Source organism: Pogona vitticeps, chromosome 2, assembly GCF_051106095.1.
Source record: "Pogona vitticeps strain Pit_001003342236 chromosome 2, PviZW2.1, whole genome shotgun sequence".
NCBI classification, from domain to species: Eukaryota; Metazoa; Chordata; class Lepidosauria; order Squamata; family Agamidae; genus Pogona; species Pogona vitticeps.
Genome location: NC_135784.1, coordinates 149573207 through 149587485, shown reverse-complemented (window position 1 = coordinate 149587485; position 14279 = coordinate 149573207). Strand labels below are relative to the sequence as shown.

General features: G+C 40.0%; 1 protein-coding gene across 8 annotated transcripts in view; it reads left to right on the top strand.

Moving 5' to 3' along the window:
- CEP112 (centrosomal protein 112) overlaps positions 1–14279 on the top strand; it is a 455788-nt gene that overhangs the window by 113820 nt on the left and 327689 nt on the right. For all 8 annotated transcript variants that reach the window (XR_013541089.1, XR_013541088.1, XM_072990811.2 and 5 more), the window contains one exon: positions 3741–3820. Coding sequence is in view for 6 of the 8 variants with exons in the window: in XM_072990811.2 (XP_072846912.2) it covers positions 3741–3820 (80 nt within the window). In the remaining 2 variants the exon portion in view is untranslated. The remainder of the gene's footprint in view (positions 1–3740; positions 3821–14279) is intronic.

The window sequence follows — 14279 nt, the reverse complement described above, 5'->3', positions numbered from 1 at the left end:
GATTGACTGGTGTTAGCCCAGTCAGCTTTGCAGTTCTCTCCATTCCTATTATGAGCAAAGTGTTTCCATATACTCATGTTCAGTGCAGATTATCTTTTGTATGTAAAATATAAAAGTTTTTCAATGCAAAATTTAGCATGATTGGGTTTTTTCTATTTGTTTGTTTAAATTGCCTTAATACAGACCACACTAATTATGTGTTCTCAGGGGTGTTTGATTAATCCCTCTTTCCTATTAAAGAAAATAAATTGAATGAGATGCTCACTGTGCTTTAAGAAACCATAGTTGTGCTTTCGTAATTTTTCCTGTTATACAGTGATAGTTTAGGAGCCCTCAGGACCTTTTCATTACTTGTTTACTTTTAATATACTGACAGTGTGATGTCTTTAATCTGAAAAAACAGATTTGGAATGAGAAAACATATAAAATATTTGTCAAGAAATCGTACTAATTAAACAATACTTAACACATGACTGTTTGATTAATTGATGAAATATGAAACTGTTACTTCAGTGGAAAAATATTTATTTCTTTTATCCAAAGGCACATGAATAATACTTGACTCTAGAATTCTCTATGGGACATAGGGAGGAATGCGTCCTGAGTTCTACCTTTAGTGATCACAGCAATTTGTGTTCTGTATACCTGCACTGAAATCATTCCTAAATCTGCCTCCCTCCCTCTAAAATATTTTTACCTTGTCTTTCTCCTAAAAAAAGACCCAAGATAACTTACATAATTAAAAAAGACAATATTAAAACCTAAAAAGTGTAAGTTATTTGAATATTTAAAAAGAATTAAATACACATTATATTAAAATATTAGATAAAAGTTTTACTAAAACACTTTAAAGAAACAAAAATACAAACCTTTCCCCACTTACCAAGCTAATAAAGATGATTAAGGCTTTAGATCATAATGCATCATTGATTAGATGATGAAATGAGTTTGGAGTCAGGGATAGATTTAGTTTTTCAATCACTGTTTTATCTAATTGTAGTTTATTTAACAGTAGTTTGTATTTAGGACACACAGTATCTAGCTGTACTAATATTAGTGGAGTAATATAACACTCATTAAAGTTTTTCAATTGAAATCTTTAATCTGCAATCTGTGTAGGCACTTAATCCATTCTGCCTAATTATTTAGTTCTTTTTATCACATCGAGAACATGTTGTATACCATTTTTAACATCCAGATTGTTGAAATGTTTGAGAGTTTATACACATAGCAGTTCAAGTATAGTATGAAAAACCACACAAATTGTTTGAATGGTATTCTTTCTTGTGTGTGCCAGTAGTTGAAATTGTGTTCATTTGGTATTGGTGAAACTTTAAAGAACGTTTACTGTATAAATTATGAAGAAGAATAAACCAACAATGCTTATAATAGTTTCATAATATATTCATATTAGTAACAGACAAGTAGCCCAACAGAACAAGTAGCACAAACAGACTAAACAGAGCAAGCAGACAGACTAATCAGAATAAACTTAATCCTAACTGTCATTTCTTTTTCTGCCTATCTGACAGTTAACCTACTTAACACCCATTGGCTAACATCAGACAAAACTGATTGGTTACATAGATGCCATAATGCAAATAATATATCCCAATCATTCCCATACACACACATACAAATACTGTACATGCTGGGTTGCAGAACTATATATTTCAACATACATTTCACCTATGCTAGCAGAAAAAATAGCAGTAGTTTACATTCAGATTATCCATAGCGTTTTGTAATTTGTGAAAAACTGTGGTGCAGTTGTTCAGTTTATGGCTTTGTATGCAAAAGGACTAAGTTTGAATTCCTGACACTTTCAGTCAGGTAATGTGAGAGAGGCTTGTTCTTGACCTCTTCAGGAACCACTGCCACTTAAAGTAGAAAACACTGGACTACAGTGACAAGTAGTGTAATTCAGTGCAGGGGAGCTTTCTTCATGAGGTGCAATTTGTCTTCCCCCCCGCCCCCCCAATTATTATAATGTAACTGTTATGCAATTTGGCATGTATTGTTTGAAGTGGTGCCGATACTGTCATAGAGACTGTCCATAGTTCAGTGTATCCTCAGCCATTAATTGTGTATGTATGCATGCAAATAGCGCTTCAGTTACTGTTTTTGATGTGGCCGTTTCTGCTTCTGAAAAGACAAGTAAGTAAGTCTTCAGGTTGAGAAATGGCTTTTCAGTTCAGTATAACAAATAGCTGTGGTTAAAAAAAATCAAATTCATGAGTTTGAATGGTTCTTTACTGTGCTTACAGTAATCGCTTGACGATTACCCCACATTATGACAAATCCGCTTCACAACAATGTTTTTGCGATCGCAAAATGATGTTTTAGATGGGTTTTTTTCGCTTTGTGAAGATCGGTTCCCTGCTTCGGGAACCGATTCTTTGCATTACGACGATCAAAACAGCTGATCGTCGGGGTTTCAAAATGGCCACCGGGTGCTCAAAATGGCTCCCCGCTGTGCTTAGGGATGGATTCCTCGCTATACAGGCACCGAAAATAGCCGCCGTATGGACGATCTTCGCTGGATGGTGAGTTTTTAGCCCATTGGAACGTATTAACCGGGTTTTAATGGGTTTCAGTGGGTTTTTTATTTTTGCTTTATGACGATTTCGCTCTACAGCGATTTCGCTGGAACGAATTAACGTCATTAAGTGAGGCACCATTGTATATAAATCATTTATTGCTCAATCAAAAGATCATTGCACTGCAATATTAAACTAAAATAAAATAATACACAAAATTTGTTACATCAAAATTGTCACCTGGATTTTATAACACTTCATACCAAAGATATCCATAGGTCTCTATACTACATAATAAAAAATAAAATAACAAAATTATAAAATACATTTTTGATCTTTACTAACACTCAGGAGACAATAATATAACAATTTGGAACATTTAGCATAATAGGCTTACATTCACGTCTCTGAATCTTTATAACAGTTTATACAGATAGTGTCCAGATATTTTACTCTACCGGTAGTGTACTGTACTTACACATTGTAATTGTGTTTGCATGTTACTACTACTCTCAAAAAGAGGTAACTGATTATGTATGATTTAGCTGATGAGTTTAAGGCAATAGTCTTGTTACACAGATCCTTAAATTCCAAGCTAGCTTTAGTCTGTCATTTTTATTTTGTTTATTTTTGAAACTTAATTATGAGTGTTGATCTGATAATTAACAGAAATTAACAACTTTCTCAGCAATATTTCCTGTATTTACAATACAATACAAAACTAACTGAAGTCAATATTATCATGTATTAGAAAGTGTTAACAAAATATTATGACTTGGAAGCTAATAGGATAAGCAAAATGATTTTAGAATTTTTATCTGCTACCTAAAAGGCTAGTTTAGCTTTCCCAGGGACTACAGAAGAGGTTCTAATCAGAATAGCTCATGTACTTGGGAAAGAAATATGGAAGAAGATGTTCCTGAGAAAATTGATAGCAATGATATTTAGGACTGTAAAAGAAAGAACTACCAGTACTGAAAATAAATCGACAGCCGGTGAGATATCCGAAGATATGTGGCACTATTGGTCTATATATGTTAACAGACATATTGCCCCTTTCTGCCTCATCCAACTTTTCTAAGCTGTATCCGGAAACAGATCCACATTGGAAGTTATCAAACAATTTATGACATTGACCATGTCAGAGTTCTTCGAGTGTGTGGTTCCTAGATTGTAACTTCCCCCATTTTTCAATGTTAGATTCATGCGTTGCAGAATGACTTTGAAAAAGAGAAGATGGATTTTCATAAGAGAATACAAAAACTGGAAGACATTCAGAGGTAAGTCAAATGCCTGATAACTGCTTTCTGTCCTTTCTGGTTTTCAAAGAGGTAGCCATTTTAGGTTGTTTCAGCTAGTACTGTACAACAAAAGTAGGAACAAATACTGTGGCACTGAAAAACTGGCAGATTTATTCAGTGTGAGCTTTTGTGGATTACATTCCACCTCTCGAGATACTGTACATTTAAAATAATAGGCCATAGACTGTACTGTTTTTCTGTAAAGCTGCAGTTTAAATCTTATGCTCCATGTCTCTGAGGAAGTATATTGTAAATGTTCATATCGGAACAAATTTATTAGAAATGCTTCAGTACTCTTATTTTTATTTTTGTCATATTTTCACATGGTCTCCGTGATTCACACAAAGGCACCATGTGTGATTCCAGAGCCACATACAGAATATTCTACAGCTGAATAGCTTTGGAAGGATACCCTGCCTCTACCTTCTTACTGTGCATATCTAGATACATTGTACTGTAGTACCTTGTCCTTGGTTCGTTATTGTGCTAATAGCATCAAAAAGGTGGTTCTTAGAGTGTTGTTCATTGATTGAATGGTATTTTCTTTTTATTTTGAATTGTTTTCCATATTTTTGTTAACATCTAAAAAAGTAATAAAACATATTTTCATTCTTAATTTCATGTCCTCTGTCTCCCTTTTCTAAAAGTATGTAGTCCATGGAGCCAACAGCATGCAACTGGCCCCTCAGATGGACACACTAGTATTTTATTTTGTTGGGATGAGAAACACCTTCTCGAATGCTGCAGCATTTTTCAAGTTTTTCCAAAGTCATCACACCATTGAATCCTGACAAGGCAGAGATCCTATTATTGGTTGGGAACCTGAATTTACTAGGAGACCTTTTACCTGATCTATGTGGAGTCACACTCCTCTTGAAGGATCAGGTTCATAATCTGTTAGTGTTCCTGGACTCTGCCCTCTCAATGGAAATTCAGATCTCTACTGTGGCCAAGTCTGCCTTCTTCCATCTGAGACTGATTTCATACCTCTGCCCTTATCTTTATGGGAAGTCCCTAATGACTCTGGTAATCTTGAAGATAGACTATTGCAAATACTCACTGTGGGGGGCTGCCCTTGAAGGTGGTGTGGAAGTTGCATCAAACCTCTGCCCTTATCTTTATGGGAAGTCCCTAATGACTCTGGTAATCTTGAAGATAGACTATTGCAAATACTCTCTATGGGGGGCTGCCCTTGAAGGTGGTGTGGAAGTTGCATCAAGTGGAAAATACAACAGACAGGCTGGTATCAGGAACATCAAAATATGATCATATTTCATCAGTACTGGCATATTTGTGCTTCCTGGCCAAGTTTAAGGTGCTATCGTTGACATTCAAATCTCTAAATGGTTTGGGATCTCACTACTTAGAGCACCTCTTCCTCAGATTGATCCTCCATCCACCCTGTTTCCCAAGCTATGATGCTAAGAGTGGCCACTCCAAGGGAGCCCTAGAAATCCACTATTAGGACTGGGACCTTTCAGTGGTTGCTGCCATGCTCTCTTCCTGGTGAAGTATGACAGGACCCAATCCTACTTGGCTTCAGGAAAGAATTAAAGACTTGGCTGTTTACTCGAGCTTTTCATATTCCTGCCCCTGTTTAATTTAATTAATTTTTTTGTTTTTATCTTTGTAAATTTTGATGGCAATGTCAAAAAAATTACAAAATGTAATTTTGTAATTACATTTTACAAAAAATTACAAAATGTAATTTTTACATTGTAATTTTTGATTTTGTGATTTTATTGGCTGATTGCCTGGTTTGTTGCCATCTTGTACCTTAGTATAGATTTTATTTTCTATTTAAGCTGGGCTTTTGTCTGGTTTTTTGTGTTTTTTTTTAGTCTAATGTCCTAATTGTTATTACTGTAAAACCCCTGTATCCACACAATACCCATGGTTCCTATCTTGATGTCGGGGCTCTCACCACTCTGGTCCATGCGCTTGTAATCTTGAGATTAGACTACTGTAATGTACTCTACATGGGGCTACCATTTGATGCGGAAGCTTCAAATGGTGCAGGACGCGGCAGCCAGAGTTCTTACTGAGAAAACATCAACATATCTCCCCTACTCTGGCTGCCTTGCACTGGCTGCCTGTTCATTTTCACATTGATTTCAAAGTATTAATGATGACATATAAATCTCTAAACGGTTTAGGACCTCAATATCTAGCGGAACGCCGCCTCCCACCCAGATCTAGCTGAATCACTCATTTTAGCCAGGATGGGCGACTGAGGGGCCTAACACTGAGGGAGGCCTGAAGAGAAAGAACAAGAAAGCAGGCCTTCTTGGCAGTGGCTCCTCGCCTCTGGAACAATCTCCCCTGAGAAATTTGCCCGGCTTCCTTGCTGGGTGTTTTAAAGAGCCAACTTAAGACCTGGCTCTTTAGGCAGGCTTTCCCTCCAATACCTAATTTATTTTGCCATCTTCAATTGTATTAATGTTTTATTTTATTTTATCATTATTTGGAGTGTTGTGAGCCGCCCAGAGTAGACTTCGGTTTAGATGGGCGGGGGATGGATGGATGAATGGATGGATGAATGAATGAATGGTTTCACTTAACTGCAGGTGACTGATTAGCTCTCCTCTTACTACATCTCAATTCCTTAGGTCCAGGTCAGATTTCAGAATTCCTGGACCAGGTGGATGGCAGGGAAGAACTCTCTGCTAGGCTTGGCAGGAGATGGGATCCTTCTGGTTCCTTCCCTCTCATTCTGGCTTTCCTGGGCTTGGGCTCGGTTGGGCCTTCAGCTAGAACAAGGCATGGACGCTCCAACCTCAGCTTCTCCTGATAAGTCAAAATGGCTGAGATTCCACTGGGAAACAAAGAAAATTGGTTGAAACAGGTGGCAGCACCAGTCCTGGGGTGGAGTCTGCGCTCTCTGGGCAGAGGCATGAGGCTCCCAACATGCATGGGGAAGGGGGAGGAAGAGAAGGACACAACCAGCTCCTGTCCTTTCCCTACCTCCATTTCCTGCTCTCCAACCCTCCCCCCCATCGATCCTTCACCTTCCCCAAGTAATACAGGGAATTCCCCACCAGATTTTGGACAGGAGTGCTTGTGCACATGCAAAAACATGAGTTGTCTTCATTGTTTAGCCTTAGTGGGGGGGTGGAGGGAGAGAGAGTTGCCAACACCACTTTGGTTTGTGATGGTTTAGCTGTCTATGTAGCTAAGTGGGGCAGCTGAACTCAAAGAGGATGGGAGGTACGTTTTTTTTCTTAAACAATTGTTTCTCTGTGAAAATACGGGGTCCTATTATAATTGCTACGTGTTTGCTACTATCTGTGGTTTTCAGTATCCATGGGGAGACTTGGAACCAATTGCCCACAGAGTCAGGGGTCCTACAGTGGGGTCTCTACTTAAGAACTTAATCCGTATTGGAAGGTGGTTCTCAAGTTGAAAAGTTCTTATGTTGAATCTGCATTTCCCATAGGAATGCATTGAAAACCATTTAATCCGTATCTGCTCTTTTCCGTCCATAGAAACTACAGTGGAACCTCTACTTAAGAACTTAATCCGTTTTGGAACGGTGTTCTTAAGTTGAAACGTTCTTAAGTTGAAGCAAAATTTCCCATAGGAATGGACTGAAAACCAATTAATCCGTTCTGGCTGTTTTTTTGTTATGTAGAGGTGCGTTCGTACATTGAAGCATTAGTTCCCATAGGAACTAATGCAAAGCTGGTTAACGTATTCTACCACTAGGGGGAGAATTTTTTTTTTAACCTAAGATGACCTAAGGTTAAAAAAAGAGCAGGAAAGGTTTTTTTTCCTGTTCTTATCTTGGATTTCTGTTCTCAAGTAGAAGCAAAATTTAGCAAATGGAGCTGTTTTTAAGTTGGATTGTTCTTAAGTAGGGACGTTCTTAAGTAGAGTCCCCACTGTACATTATTGATTTTTAGTCTGGTTGTTGATGCTCTCATTGTAAGCCACCAACAGTAAGCTGCCTGAGTAGTGACCTGGCCACTAGATGGATGGGGTAAAATTGATTTAATTAATTGAATAAATGCATGAATAAACTGAGGTGTCTAGGTGCCAGGGCATCTTTAGATATGAGCAGTAAGGAGAGTGGGGTAAGGTTCCCTCTAAAAGCTACTCAGCTGTGGAAGATCGTGGCTGTGGCTCTGTATAGGGGCAAGATCCATTTGTATGAGTTCAAATATGACCACTCATAGAACTAAAAATGCAAATAAGCAACCTGTTGTTTCTGGAAATGTCTCTAAGGAAGATTTTGTTACAGTTTTATTGCTGATGGAGTGACTGCTACATTCAGATTGCATAGGTTTTTCTGTAACACATTGCATAGGTCTTTCTGTATGTTACTTATTCTGTGCATGAGGATTTTATTATGAGGATTATGATGTTAAAAGAAAGAGAGAGAGAGCAATATGTGATTTGTTCTAAGCATCAAGCATGAAAATTGGTATTCCGAGAATCAAACACAGAAGTCTTTGGATGTGGGCTAAACTAGTGAACTACACTTGAACTTTTAATCAGACTAAAAGATACAGTGTCCCAAATAATAGGGCTGAATTAAATGTTCAACCATAGCCAAATATTGATGTTGTTGGTTTTGGGAGCCAAAATTCCTCCTCACGATTGGAAAGGCAGTGGACTTTCCAGATACTTCCAGTATAGTATCATCACTCAAAGTGCAGTAAAGTCAGTTCTGACTTATGGCGACCCTTCTGAGGGTTTTCAAGTATAAAATATTTAGATGTGATATATCATTCACTTTTTATGAGAACACTCTAGAACTGTGTTTGCCCAAAGCCACACAGGCATGCCCTTCTCATGGGAGACACATCAGAGAATTGAAATCAAAACCCTTGGTTCCAAGACTAGGATGCTGTTACTCAGTATGCTATCAGTGAGCTGGGACAAGCTTACTATGATACAGTCATCAAAACAGCAGATGCTAAAAGTTTAAAATCACTATGTATATTGTGGATTTTTAATGGTATATAAGAAGTGCATGAGTAATTGTGTCAGTATCAAGAATCCTAATGAGGATTTCTGCTGGCATAAGTATAATTATGTTAATTAGAGTGACAGATTACTACTGATTGACAGATTGCCACTTTTATTCCTTGTCATTCATTAAATCATCCAACTGGTGTGTAACTGAGAATACATGCAATACTTTGCTAATCAGTGGAAATTTGCCACTGCAGTTTGTGAGTTACACTTAAAACTAACGAAGGTGAACATAAAAAATGGGGCTTTTGTGTTGGCACAGTTCTTTGCATGCACGGAGAACAAGCAAGTTCACACCTGTGTCAGTGTACTGTATGTTCCTGACCTTGTCCTAGCACTCCCTGGGTGGTGCAGTGCTTTGGGAGATTAGGAATACCATTCCTCCTAGGCAGCAGTGGGACAACTTGTTTTATAAAAAAAATAGGAGCCTAGACTGTAGGGGCTTTGAGTAACGCCATTCTTCAGGTGAACAAAATGTCATTCATTCGCTCGTCTAGTCGTGTCCGACTCTTCGTGACCCCATGGACCAGAGCACGCCAGGCGCTCCTGTCTTCCACTGCCTCCCGGAGTTGTGTCAAATTCATGTTGGTTGCTTCGCAGACACTGTCCAGCCATCTCATCCTCGGTCGTCCCCTTCTCCTCTTGCCGTCACCCTTTCCTAACATCAAGATTTTTTCCAGGGAGCCTTTTCTTCTCATGAGATGGCCAAAGTACTGGAGCCTCAGCTTCAGGATCTGCCCTTCCAGTGAACAAAATGTAGATATGGCTATAGATGTGGGTAAATCCCAGAATTCTGCCTGGAGTAGTCTAACAGCTGAAGTCTAAAAAATCTAAATGGGGCAGAGATCCGTATCCGTGGCCCAGCAAGCCCATGGACTGGCACCGGAGTGCGGACCGGGGGTTGACAACCCCTGGGGTAAGGGATTCTGTTGGTAGGTGGATTTTAAGTTGCTTGATACTCAAAATGTCCTCACTGATAGCTCTTCGTCATTCTAGGGAGGCATGAAAAGTGGGGTGTCACAGGTGTGTATCCTGGTGTTAAATATCTGTATAAACAATTTGGGTGAGGGCATTGATGTTATGCTCCTCAAATTTGCAGACGCATCAGACTGGAAGGTGTAGCTTCCATGTCAGATGAAAGGATAAATATTCAAGGTGGTCTTAACCGATCGGGGGGGGGGGGGAAGCCAAAAGAAAATGAATTTCAACAGAGAAAATGTAGTGTTACAGCAGGAAAAGCAAGATGCAGAAATGTAAGATGAGTGACTCCTGGTATGGCAGTGATGTGCATGGAAAGGATCTATTGTCTTAGAAGATCACAAGTTGAATATGAGTCAACAGGGTGATGTAGACGTTTTTAAAAAAAGCTATTGCAGTATTAGCCTGCACCAAAAGTAGAAACATGTCCTGATCAAAGGAAATAATACAAGTCACCAGGAATACCACATTCTAGATGCCATGGTTGTGTACACTGTTCAAAGAGGATATCTGTAAGATGGAAAGTTTTCAGAGGAAGATGACCAGGATGATGAAAGGTTCTGGCCACAGCTACTATGAAGAGTGGTTGAGGTAACTGGGATTTGTTTATCTGGAGAAGAAAATACTCAGAGGTGATAGATAACTAACTGTCATAAACTCTTTGAAGGTCTGTCACATGGGAGATGACGCAATCTTTTTTCTTTAGTTAGAACCTAAAATGACAGTCATATTACAAAAAGGATTTTAACTAAATGTTAGGAAGAGTTTAGTAAGAGTTATTCAGTAGTGCAGTATCTCAGAAGGTGGTTGACTCGTTCATTGAGAATTTTAAACAGTGTTTATCAGGGATTGTTTAGCTGTGGATTTCTTGCTTCAAGTAATGGCTGGATTTGTGTGGGGGGGGGCTCTTTAAACCCTACAGTTCTATGATTGTAATGTATCATTAGTAGTTTGCATTTCCCAAGGCACAACTTGTCGTGTCTGATCCTTTTTTTTTCTCAGTTGAAAGTATAAGAGGAGAAAAGGTAGTGGTGTTAAGCAATTGTAACTGCTCCTGTAGCACAATAGATTTCATTACATGTTTTGGAGAAGAATGTTTTTAATCTACCAGCAATGCAAAGCTGGAAAGTTTTGGACTTTCATTCTTTTTCTCACTCAAACACAAAGCAATTATGAGTGCTTTTTTTTTCGAAAGGACGGGAAAAGAACAGGGCTTGTGACAGTTTGGCAATGATGTAGGGGAAGAGCATGGTTTGTGGTGGGGAGCCAGTGACAAGAGTAGAGTGAGACCATGGTTTGATGGAAAGGAATTTTATTTTCTGTCAGGAAGGGAATAACAGAGAGGGGGCAGAAGGATGGGGCTTGTGGTGGGAAGGGAATGACAGGAAGGAAGAAATGACAGGAGGGGAAAAATGGCTTGTGGCAGCAAGTCACTGATGGGGCATCAGTGACAGGAGCGGGGGAAGAGCGCAAGTTGTTGGTGGGAACAAATGAGGTTACATTCAGGGAGTGATTACAGAAGATTGGGGAAGAATGGGACTCGTGATGGGAAGGGAATAGCATGAAAGGGATGTGGCAGCGAATCAGCAGTGAGGGGGAAGAGCATGGTTTGTGGCAGGGATCCAGTAACAGGAGGGGAGAAGAATGAGAGTCATTGGGTGGTGCAAATGAATGGAACTTACAATCAAGGTGGGAATAACAAGAGATGGGGGGAGAGAATGGGACTCATGATGGGAATGGAATGACTGGAGGAAGGAAATGACAGGAGAGGGGAAGAAGAGGGCTCAAGGCAGTGAGTCAGCAATGGGGAGGACGAGCATTGTTTCTGGTGGGGAGCCAGTGGCAGGAGGGGGAAGAGCTGAAGTTGGCTGGGTTTGGAAATAACAGGATAGCAAATGGGAAGAAGGGAACTTGTGTCATGGAGGGAAAGACAAGGAAATAAAGGGTTTTATAGTGGGGAGAGGTGATGGGGGGGGAAGAATGGTCTTTTTACTTGTGAGGGAACAACAGATGGGATTGGTGAGAAGAATGTGGCTTGTAGTAGGAAGGGAATGACAGTGGGGAGAACAGGGTTTGCAGCAGGGTTTGCCAGGAAGAAGCCAATGACAGGAGTGGGGAGGAACAGTGCTTGTGGCATGGAGGGAATGATGGGAGACTGGAGTCAGGAAATGGTCCCAAGTTACGAGAAACTAGATTTCCCCTGAATATCCAAAAAAGTACCTTTTAGAGCAATACGATTGTGAATGAACCAATTACCTCGGAAGGTGGTGAGTACTCCAACAGTGGAGGCATTTAAGAGAAAATTGGACAGCCATCTGTCTGATCTTTAATTTGGATTCTTGCACTGAGAAGGGTGATGGGACTTGATGGCCTTATAGGCCCCTTCCAACTCTGTTATTCTGTGATTCTATGAAATGGAGTTTGAGGAGGAAATAGTGGGTGAGGATGAGGGTTGCAGTGGTGAGGAAATGACAGCACACAGAGATTATTGTAGGGAGGAAACCACAGGAGAGGAAGAACAGGACTTGTGGTGTGGAGAGATTTATAGGAATGTGGGAGGGAAGAACTGCTTGTGACACAGAAGGAATGCTATGAGAGTTGGGGGAAGACAGGACGTGGGAGGATGATGGGAGGGGGGAATTAGTTTTGTGGCAGAAAGGCAATGGAGGAAGGACATCTGGCTGCAGGGGGTAATGACCAGCAGCTGGAAGGAAGGGTCTGTGGTGGCAAAGCAGTGGGGAAGAATGGGGCTGGTAGCAGAGAGGAAATGACGGGGGAAGAATGGGGCTTGTGGTTGGGAAGGAATGATGGGAGAATGGGGTGGGGGAGGAGGGGCCTTGCAGTAGGGATTGACTGCCAAGAGAGCATGGAGTAGGTTGGCCTTTCAATGGGAAGGGAGACCAGGCAGGGACAGTGGGGGTTATGGTAGGGAAGCAGTGGGGATAAGAACACAGCTGGCAGTGAGGATGGGATGGGGGGGGATGGGGTTTGTGACAGTGAGTCAGTGTGGAAGTATGGGACTTGCAGCAGAGATAATGACAAAATAGATGGAAAACAGCAGGGCTTGTGACAGTGAACAAATGATAGGATGGGGGAAGAATGGGGCTTGGGGTGGGAGGGAATGACAGGAGTGGGTAGAATGGGTTGTTGGCAGAGAGAATGATGACGAGGGGAAACTACATGTATAGGTTAAGTGGAAGTAGTCTGATAGAGGAAATCCATAATTTTTGGCACCTACTCTTTTGGAATTCTGGGTGTTAGGGATTTCAGATGCCCTCAATCAGAAACCCACAAGAGACTCAAAAACTGAAGAAAGCTCTTCTGTGCCATTTACCATTCGGATTAACCTCAAACTCCTATCATTAATATTCCCTCTTTCCTTCTGTTATACAGTATATCTTTAAAATCACACTTAAAAATAACAAGTGAGGAGAGTGTTTTTGAGGAAGAAGGAAAAGGGGTTTGTTTGGAAGATGCAGGTGAATGGAAGGTAGAAAAAGCCAGTTTCTTCAGTGTTTAAGATGAAGACTAAAATAATTATATGTTTAGAACAATTATATGTTCTAAAATGTTAATGCATACTTCCTTCTAAAATACTCTGCTATATCCAGAACTCAAAAACAGCTGTTCTCACACTATAAACACTCTCAAAGACTCCTTTCTCCTCTCTGCCTCAAGACACACACTGACTGAATGACTGACTCCCTAGCTGTCACTTTACGTTACAGTCCTTGCATGAGTTCTGCCAGAGCAAGCATCATGATATACAGTGGTGCCTCGCATAACGTTTTTAATTGGTTCCAAAAAAAAGACCTTATGCGAAAAAAACTTTATGCGAAACACCATTTCCCATAGGAATGCATTGGAAACCGGTTAATCCGTTCCAATAGGCACGGATTGGCGTCCTTAAGCGAAAAAACCCATAGGAAACATTGTTAAACGATACAATGTTTCCTCCATTGGAATGTACTGAAGCCGACTCAATACATTTCAAAGGCTTTGCGAAGTCAATTTTTGCAAATTTAAGTGTGTCATAAAAGGGTCAAAAATGGTTTTAAATGCTTGGATTAGCTTCTGCACCCTCTAAAACGGATGCAAAAGTTAATTTGGCTTTGATCTGACTTTTCTTTAATTTATGGTGAATTTTTCCCCCCAACTTTTGACAGCTGTCAAAATCTGACAGCTCCATTGTTTCCTATGGGGGAGAAAAAAATTCACAAAAAATTAACGAAAAGTCAGATCAACGCCAAATTAAGTATGCACACATTTTAGAAGGTGCACTAATGATTCCAAGCATTTAAAACCGTTTTTCAACATGTTAAGACACTTTTGTAATTGAAAAAATGAACATCGTTAAGTGAAGCAGGGGACCTAAAACCAAAAACGTTAAGCGAAGCATGGTCCCAAAATCGCTATGTGAAAATTGCCCATAGGGAAAAACATTATACGAAGCACAATCTGACTCTGAAAAAATAAACGTTAA